Source organism: Uloborus diversus, chromosome 3 (assembly GCF_026930045.1).
Source record: "Uloborus diversus isolate 005 chromosome 3, Udiv.v.3.1, whole genome shotgun sequence".
Taxonomy (NCBI): Eukaryota; Metazoa; Arthropoda; class Arachnida; order Araneae; family Uloboridae; genus Uloborus; species Uloborus diversus.
This window is the reverse complement of record NC_072733.1, coordinates 47993432-48011489: the sequence shown is the minus strand read 5'-3', so window position 1 is coordinate 48011489 and position 18058 is coordinate 47993432. Positions and strand designations below refer to the sequence as shown.

General features: G+C 32.4%; 1 protein-coding gene across 1 annotated transcript in view; it reads left to right on the top strand.

Annotated features, from left to right (window-relative positions):
* The first annotated feature begins 1687 nt into the window (after positions 1–1687).
* LOC129218730 (DNA (cytosine-5)-methyltransferase 3A-like) overlaps positions 1688–18058 on the top strand; it is a 130450-nt gene continuing 114079 nt past the window's right edge. Inside the window, exons 1-5 of the mRNA XM_054853053.1 lie at positions 1688–1779; positions 3036–3196; positions 5802–5903; positions 10374–10476; positions 10548–10646. Coding sequence (XP_054709028.1) covers positions 3050–3196; positions 5802–5903; positions 10374–10476; positions 10548–10646 — 451 coding nt within the window. The 5' untranslated portion in view covers positions 1688–1779; positions 3036–3049. The remainder of the gene's footprint in view (positions 1780–3035; positions 3197–5801; positions 5904–10373; positions 10477–10547; positions 10647–18058) is intronic.

Here is an 18058-nt window from a genome sequence, read left to right as displayed (position 1 = left end):
CATCTGCTAATTCCTCCGCACATTCAACTAAAATTTTTGAATAAATATTATCAGGTCCTGGAGCCTTAGTCTCTTTAATTTTTTTCAAATGAAGTAAAACGTCATCCCTGGAAAATACAAAGTCCTCAAGCGCAATATTCCACATAATGCGAAACGCTTATTCCATAAAGTTGAGCTAAGCTAAACCAACGCTGTTTGATACAAACAATGTAACTACTCTTGACACGAATTTAAACACGAAAAAATTCTTTTTTCCCGAGGGTTTTTTTCCCCTAGCTTTTCCCCCAAGAAAATTTTTTTCCCCAAAGTATTCCCCTCAAAACCCATTTCCCCAAAGAAAAGGAGCACCAGATTTCCCCAAAGCGGGGAAATTTCCCCCAATCTGGCAACACTGCTACGGAGAGTGGTTACGACAGGACCAACCAAAGAAAGGCATTGTACTGCTCGCGCCATCTCTTGAAATATTATCAGAATAAAATTATACTAAGTTTCAGAAATACAAATGTTGGTTAAGACTGACGAAAACATTACATTTATATAAATAAAAGTACATACTTCGTCCCCTCAATTTAACTTACCTTGGTCTCACAGCATGTTGTTATTGTTTTTATGAATTGCTAGGGGTGAGATTTTGTAATTGATGGACTAAAGTTTTAATTTTTGTAACAGCAAGTATGCGTATTTCTTTGCAAATAAAAATTCAAAACAGAGGAGAAAATACTAATTTTCGTTACATAAATTACTGACTTCAGTTCTAATATGCTAAGGGTGGGGGGAAACCAAAGAAAGATGAAAAACCAATGAAATTAGTCGATCTGAACGAATTTTATTTTGACTAATTTTGTACCTTACTTAAAGTGCTGAGCTGAGGCTGAGGTATGCATAATGTAATGAATTTTCAAGTCTCCTTATTCGTACGTAATGTAAACTTATTCCCCATGAATTAATTCTTATGTAATTTATTAAAAGACTATTTATTCTTTTAAAAAAATGGAAAATAAAGTTTATATAAAGTTTCGAAATGATGAATTAAATTACTTCGTTTCCTTAATTTTGTCAGGAAATTTAGAATAAAACACTTTTTACAGAAGAACATTTTCATGTATTAAAATGTGTGTAAATTACTTCGAATGAACACAAAGAAAAATATTTCAAAACAGCAAAACATGGGTAAATAAAAACTCTTTCTAAAATGTTCGAATTTTGAAAATGAATAAATTTTTTAAATGTGAAGCGAAATTCTAAAGTAAGTGCAATTGCAAAGTGAAAAGAACAAGAGAAGAAAGTTTTTAAGTAATGATTGTCCAATTAAAAAAACGAATCACTTTGCATTTCGTTGAAACTAATTATAATATTTTGCATAATTTTCATTTATTAAGTTGTGAAGCAAAGTCGTATGTTTTTGATGGATAAAAATAATAATAATTTATTTTTTTCAAATCATATCGACACCTGCATGATGTGTCACAAAAATGCATATATTAATGTAATCACTTCAATTATGCATAGTTCCAATTATTTTTGAACTTCAGTTAAAATCTGAACATAAAATAAAATGATTAAATGTATTGAAATACTGATTAATATTACATCTGCAAAAATGTGACTTTTTCTCCAGGGTAAAATTTTTTGGGAATTTTTCATTTTAAATACTTAAGTTTACTAAACGTTAACGTGAAGGGGCTCTGTTGTTCTTTGCTTTGTGATAGGATTTTAATGGTGGTATAATTTTATTCGAGTTTCTTTTAGGGAATGTGGAATTAGCTGGGAAATAAAAAGGTATGTATGAATAAATGAGCTAATAACACACATAAAGCAACATGTTTCAGCAAAAAAATTTCTATGTTCTTATGATTATGCTACTTAAAATATCAAGTAACTAACTTAAAAACAACAAAATGGTTCATCTTCTTAAATAGTACATACAAAGTTTGACTGATCAATTAAAAAATACATAGTATAATTATATGCTTGAAATGACGATTTGATATTTATTATTTTTAATCAATCAGTATGTCAACAATTCTTGTCAGTTATTTAAAAGGAATAACAAGTCTATTTTACTTATTTTTTTTCTGGAGCTGTATTTTCGGTGGAATTTCTATCAACTGGTTTTCATCTCGCTTTTCGCCGATTAACAATTCGCGCTCTACTTGGCTTCATGGCTTCCTTAATTTTTAATTTTAAAAACAGTTAAACCCCTTCTAACGGACACCCCTCTTTTTGCGGACAATTTTGAATTCTCTGCGCATTTGAGGGGTTTAACTTTATTATTTATTTATTTTTTAAGTGTGCGTTTCGTGGTAACAAGGTAAAGCAAATTTCGTGGTAAAGCACATGAGTGAGAAAAATAGACTTGACTTTCATTTTTCGTCCCGAAGATGTTGACGCTAGAATTTGATGTTACTTAGAATAAAATTTATTCACAAAACAATTTCTAATGATATTTATAGAACTCCAAATGGATTTTGAATCGCGATTTTTATTTTCGTTTAAAAATTTTTTGTGTTTTTTTTTTCGAAATTAAAAAAAATATTAGAAAAACTAGAAAAGAAAATTTTTTTTATCAATTGTTCCTTTAAAAAAAATTGTTCTTTATAAAATCAGCTTTTGTACTCTAATAGAAATATTTTATGTTTAAATTTTACATGCCAATTAAAAAAATTAAAAATAATAACCCTTATTAATTTTCTTTCATAAAATTTATTGATAAAACACAAAACATTCCTATAATACTGGAACAGATTTATTTTAACATGTATGTTGTGGTTTCAAATCAAGATGTTTCTATGATTATCAGTTTTGTTTGTTAATTTAAATCATATTGAATGTTGTTAAAAAGGTCAATCCTGCAGCTAGTTAAATCTCTAATAAACAATTTGAATGAGAAATACATACTTGTTCATGCATCAGAACAAATAATAAAATGCAACAAGTTTTCTTGCACATTTTGGAAACACATCACTCATATTTACTTTATATACATATATACCCTTAAAATAATGCATTTTCTAATAAATGTTTTTCTTTTTAAGATAATTATTGAAAAATGTTCCAAAGAGGTGAATTAGTTTGGGGTAAATTGAATTCATATCCTTGGTGGCCATCAATAGTTATAGATGCAAATGACTGTGGTTGTGATGCTACAGAAAACAAACAGTGGCTGTTCTGGCTTGGTGATCATAAAATATCTGAAGTATTTTATTTTTCTTATTGTGTTAAATAAAAAAATGTATTAATAAAAAATAATATAAAAAATTAGCTCAATTGATATATTTGGCAAAGAGTTAGAAAAAATAATATTGTGATTAGTGAGAAATTTGAGTTTTACTTATTTTATTGAAAATTAATTTTAATATAATAGAGAAATCTCCGATTGTGTTTTTAATTTGTAGAATGAGGGGAATCAATGGTGGTTGTATTTTAAAAACAATATCCTATGATTATTCTTTCATTGAAAAATAATTTTTGAAGTTTGTATGCTGTAGGGAAAGGGAAAAACTTCTGTGCATTGTGTCAATAATTGTCAGTGTTGGGTCAGCTGACTGAATGATGCAGTGATAGGGAGGATTGTCAATGATATGAACAGTTTTTATTTTTTGCTGCAATTCATATACAGCATCATAGGGACATCAGACTCACACCAAGACTCAGACGTTAAACATGCAGTGCATTTTATTTAAGTAGATATGAAATGTATTAACTTCAATGTTATGATCAAGTAAAAAAAAAATTCTCCCTTTAAATTTTCAGAACTGGTGTAACTTTCATTACGATATTATCAAACTTTGAGAATTATTATTGAATACTTTTTGTACATAAAATATTTCTATTCTATTTGAAAAATTTGTTTGAATGCCACATTTTGGTGACTACTGGTTAGCAGTGTTTCTTTAAGGCATCTCTCCAAGGGGGGAGGGCAGTGCCCTCCGGAGGAGGCCAGTTGCCTCCCCGAATAAGAATTTAGATTACACTTTTTTTACTATGTGAAAGATTTTAAAAGAAAGGAAATTATAGAAAATTCAGAACTAAATCATCCGGGGGGGGGGGGGGGGGGGGGGCTATCGGCCTTTGTGGCTTCCATTTTGTCACTTATTTTATTGCATGTTACTGTCAGTTTTAGGAATAGTAAGGCAATTTAACGAAACAAAACTTGACTTCAGAAGGAGCAATTCAACGAATATTTCTTTCTGTAAATGTGCTTATTTAAAATAATTTTTATAACATGATATTCATGCTTCGTTGCATGTTTTATAAATTTAAAAGTTTCTTATGCATTTGCGGTGTGGCCGAGGACTGTCAATATGAAACTTGATAATATTTTTCTTGCTTAGTGTGATTTAATGTATATTTTAATGATTAAGCAATGTTTTCATTACTTTTTTTTTTTTTTTGCATTTTCCTGTAAAAACTTTTGTTTTTCATTATATTGCAGTAGGTACTGTTAGTTTTTTGATCTGCTATATTTTTATGAGAATGATATAATGAACCAGGAATGTTTTTTAAAACTCATATTGTCCCACGTGTGGAAGCATACAGGGATTTATTTGAGGAGAGAAGGAAGGGCAAGCTAAACATGAAGGTAACTTCTTAAATTGAAGAAATAAAATTATTCAGAGTTGGTAATTTTGATTTTATCTCTTGGGAAGTGGGGGGGGGGGGACAGGGGGTGCCTGTCCCACTTCTTAAATATGTCCTTGACCCGCCCAAACTCTTAAAGTGCCCTGCCGCTTTAAATACGCCCTTGCCCGCCTCAAACTTTCAAAGTTTCAAAGTGGCCCCCCAGAACAAAAAGTTTGAAAGAAACACTGCTGGTTAGTTTCTATTAAATAAGATTTATGGAAGATCTAGAGTAATATGAGTTGAGTTAACCTTTTTTCACAAATTTTTACTAAAAAATATTGCAAAAATATTTTTAACTTTTAAAGCTTGAGTATATTTTTTTCAATATATTTTTTTTTGCTTTCTTGGGCGATGGGCCCCTTAGTGGTGTGAGCCCCCCTCTTTGCAGGTTCTGCGGGTAGGTAGATCCAGGCGTGAATAAATGGAGCTCATTCCACTTTGTGGTGAGCCTCGACTTGGCAGCTCTTGGTGCAAAGAAAGTGGAATTCAAAGATGAAATTGAAGTAAGCTAGTCGCTTGAATGTTTGCAAAAGCTATTGGAGACTGTCCAATGAAGGAACACTGGAACACTGCAAAATTTCATTTTAAGAAAACCATATATATATATTTTTTTGGAATTATAATGTTTGATACATGGAATTTGCGTGTAGCTATTCAAAAGAGCTGAAAGAATTATTTTGATTCTGCTTCAGTTTTTTTTTGATACGGGATGGGGGGGGGGGGTATAAATGAAAAGAAGTATAACATTTCAGTAAATAAACATTCTTATCCAGGGCACATGCACCACATTTTCTAGTCATTTCTTTTTTGGAAATGTATTGAAGAGAAGTTATTACCAAGCCTGTCATTTGGGCGATCAGGGGAGGGTCCTGATTTCAAAACATAATGTAATTATGCATTTTCATATGTATTTTGTTGTTTTTTTCCTTTGAAATGTATTGAATACAAATCCTTTAGAAAATACTGAATTGGCAAGTCTGGTTATTACTGCTGAAGAAGATACTTTTAAATTTTTCAGATGTGCTTCCTAAAAATTTTTTCGTGGCTCCTTAGATTTTATATCTTTTGTATCACTCTGTATATAAATATATACTGGTAATACTAAATCAAAACTCAAATTTCAAATACAATTCTACAATGTTTTGGGAATCATTTAAGGACAGCTTTGTGTATTTTAGGTTGACTGTGAAAGAGTTGTTGAGTTTAAGAAATGTTTTCATAAAAATTTCCTTCCAAATTCAGGGAAATATATGAAGCGTGCCATTCAAGAAGCATTAAAAGTGAGAATATGATTATTTTTGTGACTGACTTAGTTCTAAATTTTATTGAAAGCTTTTTGCAAATGTTGTGTCATGTTTTAGTAGTTTTAGACAGAGTTGATTTTTGCTCCACGGCTCCCCTAAGCAGACTTGAAACCTGCCATCCCATCACCCTCCTCCCTCCCTCCCTCTTTTAAAATTACAAAGAACTTACCTTGAATGTCTCAACTAACACTTCTTTGGATATTGATTTTAAAATTTCAATATTCATACTTTTGTAAAAATGATCAATTCTAATTATATCACACTAAAAAAAAAATCCTTTTAAAATCCTTTTAAAATCATTCTTGCTGATTCTTCTGTTAACATTTTTCTGAGGGGCTAGGGACAGGAAAAGTTCAAAAGCATGAACCTTTGTAGCACAAAGCAAGGTTGTTAGCCAAAACCTGTTTTGGCCATGCCACTGGCAAAAACTAGTTAAAACTGGCCAAGACTGGATTTAACCACCATAGAGCTGGTTAAAACCAAAACTATTCTATAAAAGCATACTAATATGTATACACATACTGTTTGTATGCATAATGTTGAGCATTTTAATGCATAATTAAAATAAATAGGATGTCTGTTTATCATAATTGAAATAATTATCAACTAATTTATTGATTTAAATGCATAAGGGGAGGTGGGGCACATTGGTCCCCTTTTTTACTTATTTTTTATCTCATCAAAAAATTTAATGATTTGTTTGATTTTCTACAACAAATTTCACTAAACACTTCTCAACACCGCAGATTTTTTTTGGAAGTGTTGAATTGATGAATTTTTTCTGTATTAACTTTTTGATCGAACCTCGTAAAGTGGACCAAAGTGCCCCACGGGTGGGGTACGTTGGTCCGCCTGGTGGGGCACATTGGGCAGCATAACTCAAACAACATTTGTTAGAATTTTAGTGATAAATTCTATTAAACTTTGTAACTACCTATATCTCTGTTGTGTGTAGAGTGAAAAATATTAAATTTAAAGATCAATATAACATTTTAAATTGATTTTTTGATAAACTATCTTTATTTAAAAACAGCAATAAGCGTTCATCATTAGTACGCAATTACTTTTTTAAAATCAAAAGAAAAATCGTAGAATATTGTTATAATTATTGAGATTTAAGAGCAAAAAATTTTTTTAAAATTATGTGGGGTAGATTGGTTGGGTGGACCAACTTACCTCACTTTCTTGGTCTGAAAAAGTGATGTCATAGTTTTTTTCTTTTTGACAAAAAATGAAAAAAAAAAAAATGCCAATTATATCAAATTAAAGGAATTTACTTTGAGAAAGGAGTTCAAGTTTTTCCTGCAATCTTGATGAAAACCATTAAAAATAATAAAGTTACAGTTTTCTGAAAATTAATCTGGACTACTGAAAAAACACTTTCTGGAATAAAATTTGTTCAATATAACTGCACCATGCAATTTCATTATAGGATCTGTAGGACCATAGGTGCTATTTGTTGGTCATAAAATAAAATAAAAAATATTAATAATATGAAAATAATTGAGACTTGTCCAACATGCTCCACGGTCCAACATACCCCACCTCCCCCTATTAACATTATCTTATTATTATTTTTTTATTATACATTAAAAATTGTTCACAGCAAAGACACTCGTTTATTAGGATTATAAAACAGCCTGCAATATAAACTAAACAGCTGTTCTTCGGAAAACTTTTAACATGCATTCAATGAATTAGAAAATAAGTAACTTTGATTAATACTTTGATTTAATTTGAAATTCATTTTGTGCACATAAAACAACTGTATAAACAACTGTACATTGTGCTATTTACACCGTTCAAAACATATTTTTAAAGCATTATGCCCTAATGATGTGACTAACCTTCTTAAACATGCCGCCATTTATTAAATGCCATGATCAGGCCCAGATTACCCAATAGGCCAACCTAGGCCCTGGCATAGGGGCGCAACCCAAAAAGGGTGCATACCACGGAGAAAAAAAAAGAACAACTCTTTGGGGGGAAAAAGAGGGAAGCGGCGTGCTAGTATTTGAAGAATAAAAATCCAGCTAGAACAGATTGCAACCTGCCTACTGAACAGGAAAAAAAAAACATGGGAGAGGGGGCGTAATGCTTGAGTCAAGGTACCGTTTCTGGTTAAAATAGATAACTTTCCAGGGGCGCCGATTCCGAGAGTGGAGGGTGCTGCAATGCTCCAGAACCCATTCCTACACAAAAAAAAAAAAAAATATTTGCGAGGGTGCCGGGCACCCCACCGGCAGCAAGCAGAAAAATGAGGCCATACAAAAAGGGACGATTTTTTTAAATATTTAGTAAAGCTTAACGTAAATAACAAGTTATACTGTTGTGTTTTGTTCTTACACAGTTTGTGTTTTGATTATCACTAATATTTTCTCTGCTTTAGTTTATTTTATTTATTTATTTTTCTCGTGGTGTTTTTTGTGATAAAAAAAACAAAGTAAAAGTTGATATTTTCGGCTAATTGTTTCTGTTTAAAAACTGAACATTTTCTTGATAATTACACTCTGAAAATTTGGCCTTGTTTGCGTTCCCTGTATCTTTTTTTTTTTTTTTTTGTGCTCAGTGTTTGAGCACCCCTACTGGTTTTCAAAACCCGGTGCCAGTGTAAAGTTTCAATATCTTTGATTTGAACAATGATTTCTTGAAAATACAGCTCTGCCAAAGTAAAAAAAAAAAAAAAAAAAGTATTGGAGTAAGTCACATACAGGGAAATTCGTAAAACCTATGATATAGAACATGTTCAGTGTTAAAAACTTCTTCATGAAATAATATAAATTTTTCAGAAGATTTTTCAAACCCCACCTCTTTAAACAGCACCATCAGATACATTAGAAGTTCTACAAATGCATATTTAGAATTTTCATTTCAAAAACTGTTCAGGGGAAAGCCTTGATATCATAATAGATCATCTAAAATTTTGTTTTTAGGCCTACGCTTGCTGCTGTATTCCCAACATCTACCGAGGAAGCACACATTTTATTTAAGCATTAATGCACCGCTGTCCTATTCCTGCCAACTGTCCCTCAATTTTAGCGGATATTTCTTTAAATCATAGTCTTGGTTTTATTTCTGCCGTAGATGACATTCTTTGAAGAAACATTGCCGTTACCCTGACGGGAATACCTTAAATTACAAATTTTACACTTGGATAGTTGTATTGGGTAAACAAATTTTGAGCTCCATATCCGTATCCACGGGTCCAGACACTATTGATCTGGATCGGTATCTGGATCCGCAGATTTACTTTTTTAATGATCCGGCACATCACTAGTCTAAAGGTAATGCTGAGAATTATAGACCTGTACGTCTGACTTCATTGGTTTGTAAGATTTTTGAAACTTCGATCAACATTTATAATATAAAATTTCTTCGAGACTAATAGTCTGTTGACTAGTTTGCAGTATAGGTTCAGGAAAGGTGAATCTTGTGCTACTAATTTATTCCATTTCTACAACAGGGTTACCTTGGCTTTAGATCACAAGAAGTGTGTGGATGTTGTTTATATTGATTTTCAAAAAGCATTTGATAAGGTACGGCATATTGCTCTTCTCAGCAAATTAGCTGACATAGGAATAAGAGGAAAAACTTTACTTTGGGTTAGAAATCTATCTCAAACTCTTCTATTTCAAACAAATCTAAGAAGGTTCTTCTGCCTTTATATAGGAGTTTTGTAAGACCCCATTTGGAGTATGCTGTGCAGTTTTGGTCGCCTTATCTGAGGAAAGATATTTGTGTATTGGAAAGGGTTCAAAGAAGGGTAACTAGACTAGTAAGGGGACTTTCAGATTTAGATTATGATACCAGACTTGATAGGCTTAATATGTATAGCCTGGAGCAAAGGAGGATCAGAGGGGACATGATTCAGGTGTTTCAATTTATCAAAATGAATGATGTTAATGGATTAAATTTTTGCACCGAAAGCAGGACGACGAGTCATTGTTTTAAGCTATTCAAATCTCATGCTAACCTGGAAATAAGGAAAAACTACTACTTTAGTAGGGTTATGGGCACTTGGACTAGCTTACTGGAAGAGGTGGTAATGAGCAAGGGGGTGAATTGCTTTAAGAGGGCCATTGATCTTCATTGGGGACTAATAAACTGACTAGGACCATCCTAGCTGGGCCAAGAGCCTGTTGCTGGTCGTCACATTTGTATTTGTATTGGTAACATGCTAATGTTTTCTGCAACATAATTACGTCTATGTGTAAGCTGACTTAATTTAACTTCACAAAAAGTTCTAAAAAATCTCAACTTATACTACAATGTATTAGAATTTATGTTTTGTTAACTACAACTAGAATATTATCTGGAATACAATACATTGATATTTAATTGCTTATCACATTGCCATATTTCAGTCTTAAACTACTGTAATACTTTAAAGTCTTTGTAAACAAAAACTTGCTCCATTTGATTGTTTATTTCTTGTTTTACAATTAGATATTAGCTGATCATTTTGAAATTACTGTTTCTGATGAACCATCATTATTGAAATGGGCAAAATCTGGTTTCAAAACTAGTGTGAAATGTGTGAAGGAATATGGTAATATATATTTATCTCATTCATCAATGGCTTTTTGAATTGAAAAATTAGTTGCATTTTTCTGTTTTAAGAAATACCAACATTTGCAAAAGAAGCGCTGCAGACTTTCAAGTTGAAGAATTTGAAAAGAAAGATCATTGATGATGATGATGATAGCGATACAGATTGTGGTAAGAATTCCTGTTTTTATTTATCCCTCCAAACTAAAAACTTCATAATTGATTAATACTTATATTCTTGAAATAATTTTTTTTCATTCTACATACTAACATGGCAGTATTTTAAAAATTTTAATCTTTAGTAAAATTTGTCTGCATTCTATTTTATTTGATGATGATTTTGTGTTCAATTTTTATCATTTGGTAATTACTGTTATCAGTAAATTTTTGTGTTGTTCATTGTATGTTACTACACCTACAAAGCCACCACATATTTAAAAATTTAGATAAAGAATATAATGATAATTTACAGCTTGAGGACTTTGTATTTTCCAGGGATGACGTTTTACTTCATTTGAAAAAAATTAAAGAGACTAAGGCTCCGGAGCCAGATAATATTTATCCGAAAATTTTAGTTGAATGTGCAGAGGAATTAGCAGATGTAATCGCAAACATTTTCAATGCTTCTTATAATTCGGGGACAGTGCCAGAGGACTGGAAGCTGGCTAACATTACACCGCTCTTCAAGAAAGGGTCTAAAGGGAGTGCGGGAAATTATAGACCTGTGAGTCTAACTTCGGTGGTTTGCAAAATTTTTGAAACATTGATGAAAATTAAGATAGTAAATTTTCTAGAGACTAATAATCCATTGACTAGTTTTCAGTACGGTTTTAGGAAAGGTAAATCTTGTGCAACTAATTTATTACATTTCTATGACAAAGTTACCATGGCTTTGGACAATAAGAAGCCTGTAGATGTTGTTTACATTGATTTTCAAAAAGCTTTCGATAAGGTACCGCATGTTGCTCTACTTAGCAAATTAGCTGATATAGGAATAGGAGGGAAAACTTTCATTTGGGTAAAAAATTGGCTGACCGGAAGGAAACAAAGAGTAGTTGTAAGGGGAAATTATTCTAATTGGAGTGAGGTCTTAAGCGGGGTTCCTCAAGGATCAGTGTTAGGGCCTGTTTTGTTCATTGTCTTAATGAACGATATTCACAAAAATATTTCTGGAAACATGAATTGTTTTGCTGATGATGTCAAAGTTATGGGGACTGTAGAAAATGAAGAACAAGCAAATCAGCTGCAAGAGGATCTAGATCATATTACGGAGTGGGCTGATAAATGGGGTATGGCTGTTAATGTTGGGTAATGTCAAGTGCTACAGTTAGGGCATGGAAATAAGTGTACAAGTTATTATTTGCAAGGTTCAGTCATTAGTCAGGCAGACAAAGTTACTGATCTGTGGGTCCTAATAAGTCAGGATTTAAAGTTTAGCCAACAGTGCAGCATTGCTAGCAACAAAGCCAATAAGATGTTTGGGTTTATCAATAGATCTATTTCAAATAAATCTAAAGAAGTTCTTCTGCCCTTATATAGAAGTTTGGTAAGACCCCATTTGGAGTATGCTGTTCAGTTTTGGTCTCCTTATCTTAAGAAAGACATTAATGTATTGGAAAGGGTTCAAAGGCGGGCTACAAGGCTAATAAGTGGACTTTCCCACTTAGATTATGATTCCAGGCTTAGAAGACTAAAAATGTACAGTCTTGAGCAAAGAAGAGACCGAGGGGTTATGATTCAGCTGTTTAAATTTATTAAAACGAAAGATGTTACGGGGCTAAAGTTTAGCACTGAAAACAGGACAAGGGATCATTGTTTTAAGCTATTTAAATCTCAGGCTAACATGGATATTAGGAAAAATTATTATTTTAGCAGGGTAGTGGAACCTTGGAACAGCTTACCGGAAGAGGTGGTAATGAGCAAACGAGTAGACAGTTTTAAGAGGGCCATTGATCTTCACTGGGGATTGTAAATTGACTAGGACCAGTCTAGCTGGGCCCAGAGCCTGTTGCTGGTCGTCACTTTTGTATTTGTATTTGTATAAAAGTATATTTGTTCAGGGACGTAACTAGGTCATTTTCGAACAGGGGCAAGACCTCGTTTTGCCCCCCCCCCCCATACAAAACAAACAAAGCAAAAAAGAAAAAAAAAATCCCCATGCAACTTTATTACGTCAACATCAGGGCCCCTCACATACATTACGGAGAAAAAATATGCTCCTCTATATATATATATATATATATATATATATATATATATATATATATATATATATATATATATATATTATACAAGTGAAGAATATTGAAAAGACCAAAGGGGCTGTGGAGGATTCAATAAGTATGGTCAAAAGACCAAAAAATTAAACTACAAACTAAAAAGAGGATGTTTAAGCTCCAATATATGCACAACAGAATATCATATTGGGCTAAACGCACCACATGGTAAACTATACACAATAAACAAGAACTTAAACCTGAAATTAAGAACTTCAATAAATCTTAAATTTAATTCTAACTATCAAATTTCAACGCAAATGGAGCAGAATCATGGAGGAGACGGTTACATTTGAGGCAGTGAGAAGCAAAGCGATGCAAGTGACAATATAAAAAATTTAGAGATAACCAGTACAAATGGTAGGTGAACATCTCCTCTCTCTCCGGGCAAGAGATAGTACTAGTAGTCCTGGTAGGTGCTGCTGTACAGAATGATTTAGAAAAAAATCATTGAAAGCCTGCCTAGGCTATACGCATTTTACTCAAAACTTGAAAATGTCCACTTACATCCCTTTGCTTCACACTGCCTCATACGAGCCAAGGACAAATTTTACACAAAATTGCATTTTCAATTTATACATGTCTTGTAATGTAACTTTTTGTTACACCGTGATGGAGTACTCTTTAATCAGTAGCACAAATAGATAAATAACATTCCATTTGGTATCATTTTTGAACCGTTTCACCAATGGAAGCCATATTTGAAGTAGGCAGTGATAAAGGAGTCCGCTGCCTATAATGCCATAAGCCTTATAAATGCAACTTTTACGTAATTATAAGTTTTTATATAGCTTTATCACTGTATTGCTTTTTTAAAAATAGCGATAGGGGTAAAATTTATTAAGTATTTTATTTATTATTTTACATACAAAATTATTCAAGGAAAAATATTTTTGTATTACCACAAGAGAGTAATTCACAACTTGTTGCAATCTTGCTTTAAAAAATGAATTAAAAATTATAACTTCAATAAAACAAAGATTTTCAATTATTTAATTTTCAGTATACTACTATGAAGAAATTCGCAAGAAAAATAACAATATTCAACTACAAAAGAGCAGCATATCGCAAAAATGCGTGAAATAAATCTGATAAAAAATTTAGTACGGTGTTTTTTTTTTCTTGCTTGAAATTAATTGAATATTACTATACTTGGCTTATCCTGACTTTAAGCTGACATCTTACTGTATTTCAAAAGGACAGATTATCTTATTTAAACTTTATCTTAATAATTTTATGTGCAACACATTTTAAATTTTCGCAATCTGCACAGTTAAATATTAATTATTACAGAGCTAATTTTTATAAAGGACGCACGTCCCCCAACTCTGGTATATAGTATACATCTGAGAAACAGTTAATAGAAAAAACAGAAACCTAATGTGCTTGAGATAAAAACTCTTTCCGTTAACCTTTAAAAAAAAACACATATCTTAAAAATGTTAACTATTATATGTCTTCAGTGTGCTTCCGTTCAGGTTATTTTCATTTACAGTACAACTTCATTTTTCCGAACTAGCGGGGACCAAAGGCAATCCGGTTAATTTGTAAAACACATTCGTAAATAAGCAGACTTATCTGTTATAACAGAAAAAAAACGCTGTAACAAAATTACATAGGATTGTTACTCGCAAACACTTAATCATTTATAGTTCAGCTGCTGTGGTGTAGGGATGACACTCCAAATATGCCATGATGTTCATTAGACAGGGTTCCCACGGTCCTTAAAAGTCCTTAGAAACTCCTTAGTTTTGATTTTGAAAAATAAGTGCCCTTAAAAGTCCTTATTTTTGGTTAAAGGTCCTTAGTTCTCTTTCCAGGTCCTTAGTTTCCACTACTGTTCGCAATTTAAAAATTTTTAATTGTCAGTGATGATAAAGTTCTTTTTTCCTCACACCTCTTCCTTTCGCCTACATTGGGACCCTCTTCTTCGAGAGTTTCTGAGTGTAGACGAAGAACGTGTAGGGGGGGGGGACAGTATCTTCATTTCCACTCTTGTTAGACTGGGAATTTGGTAGCAATCCAGTCAACACCGTGCTTTTGGATCGTAAAGGGGAAATACTAGGTTTGGATTTGGATTAGCAGTTGAGATGTGTTGACTATAATGGATGGCAATGGCTGTTTGGTAGTTCGCCACCTTATCTCTGTTTTCTCATTCTATACCCAGGAAGTATAACAGATTGTTTTGTCTCAAGTTCAATGAAACTATTATCGCGGATTATGCTGGGGATCCCTTTAGGGCCTTTGTACACTCGGAGTAAACACACGACGCGACCGATAAGCACCCACTTCATAAAACCTCATTAGACGCGGGGGGGTACCCAAATCATCAGACAAGTTCCAGTGTGAACTGCTCTGGCAACTTAATAGGCAACATCAAATGGTGATCGAGTTCTCGCTCGCGCAACGGCTCATTTATATGTGTTATGAATTTTCTACTGTAAATTTCCGGTAGTATTTTTAATGTTGCCTCATGTTTAAAGCATGTAATTTTTTATTTTTTTCAGTAAAATGAAATATATATATTGGATGCCATACTATTCTGGTGTTCAGTCGATTTAAGCAGTAATGACTAATTTTGTATATTTATATTTCAAAATATAAAACATATTTCAGAGCTTTAACTTGGTTTATTTTATCTTAACTGTTTGTCTTGAGAGAAAACAGAGAAGTAAAATAATAATTATAATTAAATGCTGTTATGATTTTTTTGAAGCTGATTTGGGGTCCTAATATCATTCTGTAGGTTGAAAAAAACAAGTCTTTAACTAATGATACTATGCAATAAAAAAGACCATTGTGACGCAACTCTAACTGTGCATCACGCAATACTTCCATTATATACTGTCTGCCCCACTTAATCGGGTATCGGATGAACGAATATTCGCTTATATGAATAAAATCTCCTGGAACCGAATATTTCCCCATAGACGCAATGTTAAAGATCTCCAATATGAATTTTTAAAAATAAGTACCGTAACATATTAAGTACCAAAAAGTAAGTAAATAGGAGTTAAAGAAAAGAAAAGTCAATAGCATAAAATAAATTATTTTGATTCAACACTTTTTTTTTAAAGTAAATATTAAAATGTTTATCATAAATGCAAAAGTTATTGAATGTTTTGTACATACTAAGAGCTAATTAATTGCTTTTTATTTAATCATTTTGGTACTCTTTGTCATTTAGTGAAATCCATGTAAGCATTTTTTTACGCAAGATTATGAATTGACCTGTTTTGTTCTTGCATATCATTAATGTATGGGCTGTATAATGTGCTTTTTTTCTGCAAGTTGTTGCCTAAAAAAATCTGCTGCATATTGTACTCTAATATAAAAACATTCAGTGTTCAACATAAAATTGCTGCCAGTTGGGAATTGACAAAGGAAAAAAAAGTTCAGATCACAAATTTTATTAGTTCTGAAAACCTGTTTGGTTTAGTTAAAAAGTAATAAATATTTTTGGGTCTGGTTCTGTAATCTATTGATGATTAGTTAAAGTGTTATTTTTTTGGGGGGGGGGATTTTCAAACTGAAGGGGGTTTATATATTCGTTATATGTATGCAATTAAAAAAAAACATTTAACATAAAATTGAGGGGAAAGATATTTTTCCCTGTTAAAAGAATTTTGTGCTTTAAAATTGCTTTAAATTACAGTCTTACCATCCACACTGCTATAGCATTTTGCGTTGATTGATTTTAATTAGCATTGTTTAGGTCCTTAATTTTTTTGAAAAAGTCCTTAGAAAGTGCTTAGAAAGTCCTTAGTTTTTATTTTGAAAAAGGAGTGGGAACCCTGATTAGATGACTATAATATATTGCACGTCCTATGTTGTAGTTGTGTACTTAAGGGTGCTCTTCACTGAGAGTCTGAAAGCTTCGGATCCAATGCTAACCTACGGGGAAAGTTGAATGTTATTTTACAAAATTCCTGTGAAGTTTTCGGGTCAATTTTTTTTCTGAGTATTTTTCAAGCCTATGTCTGTGTATTTTAGTTTTTACTTTTTTGATACGCCCATTCTTCGATTTTTTAAAATTCGAGAAAAAATGAATTTCTTCGAAAACGAGGTACTGTTGGACCTTTCGCTCTGTAAAAAAGCTGCAAATCGTGCTATCGAAATTTTAAGAACGCCCCAACACGCAAAATATTTCCAGCTCTCTTTTAAGACTAAGTTTGAAATGATGCGACCATTTCTAAAAAATATCGGAGTTCCAACCATCTGAAATATTTTCGAAAAAACTCAATTTCTCTACTAAGCCACGCCTACCACCGATCCCTCCTTTCTTGAGGGGAAAAACCGGATGAGGTGTATAAGATTTACAATCATTAGCGCAAACGACCGTTTCCATTTACTACTCCCCTCTTTTCCGGAGGCATTTTTCAATGAAGGAATGAATGAGTGCTTTTGAAAGTGAATCCACATGCTTGGAAACATCTTCACGATTTCATTTGTGTTTAGAAAGGATATAGTTTTTAAAGAGTGCTTCTGAGATAATTCTTGTGAATTCTTGTGCTAAATGACCTCCTGAATCCAAATATGACCACCTTTTTCCATTCACACGTCCCGCTTTTTTGGAAATGTCGCCTGCAATTTTTTTTCAGTTTTTGACAGTTTCATAGCCTTTATTTTTATTTGGAGGGGAAGGGATCGTTATATTATACATTAATACTTTTCTGAAGGGCTAGAGAGGTGCTAAGTTTGTACGCAAGAACATATGGAGGAAATTGGTTAACTCATGGGGGGTATTATCACTTATTATATTTTTAAAATGATCAAAACCCATCCTTTTTTCTAGGGGTTTGTTTTACAATTTTTCCCTTATTTTTTGGCATGAAACCAGAGTATAGGACTCACGCCTATAAACCCTATATCCGAACAAAAAAAAAATTCACGTTGTAAATTTAAAAAAAAGGAAGTATCGCATTTTGCGTAAAGTTGCATCGCAGACCTTCAGTGAAGAACCTTTCCGAGTTATTCAAATTAATTCACGGATATAATTAAGATTAAAATGATCTTAAGTATGCTTATAATATAGCATTAATGAATATTTCTATTTCTGGGGATGCACTACCCCCATTACTTTTCACTACATCAAGAAGGCATAAACAATGGAGCTGGTGCATCCAAAGAAAGATAAATATGTATATTAATGCTACTTTATAAGCAAATTTAAGGATGCTTTTCACTGAGAGTCTAAAAGCCGACGGATCCAATGTTAACCTGCGGGGAAAGTTGGATGAAGGTTTTACAAATTCCTTTGAAGTTTTCATGTAAATTTTTTTCCGAGTATTTTTCAAGCCTCTATCT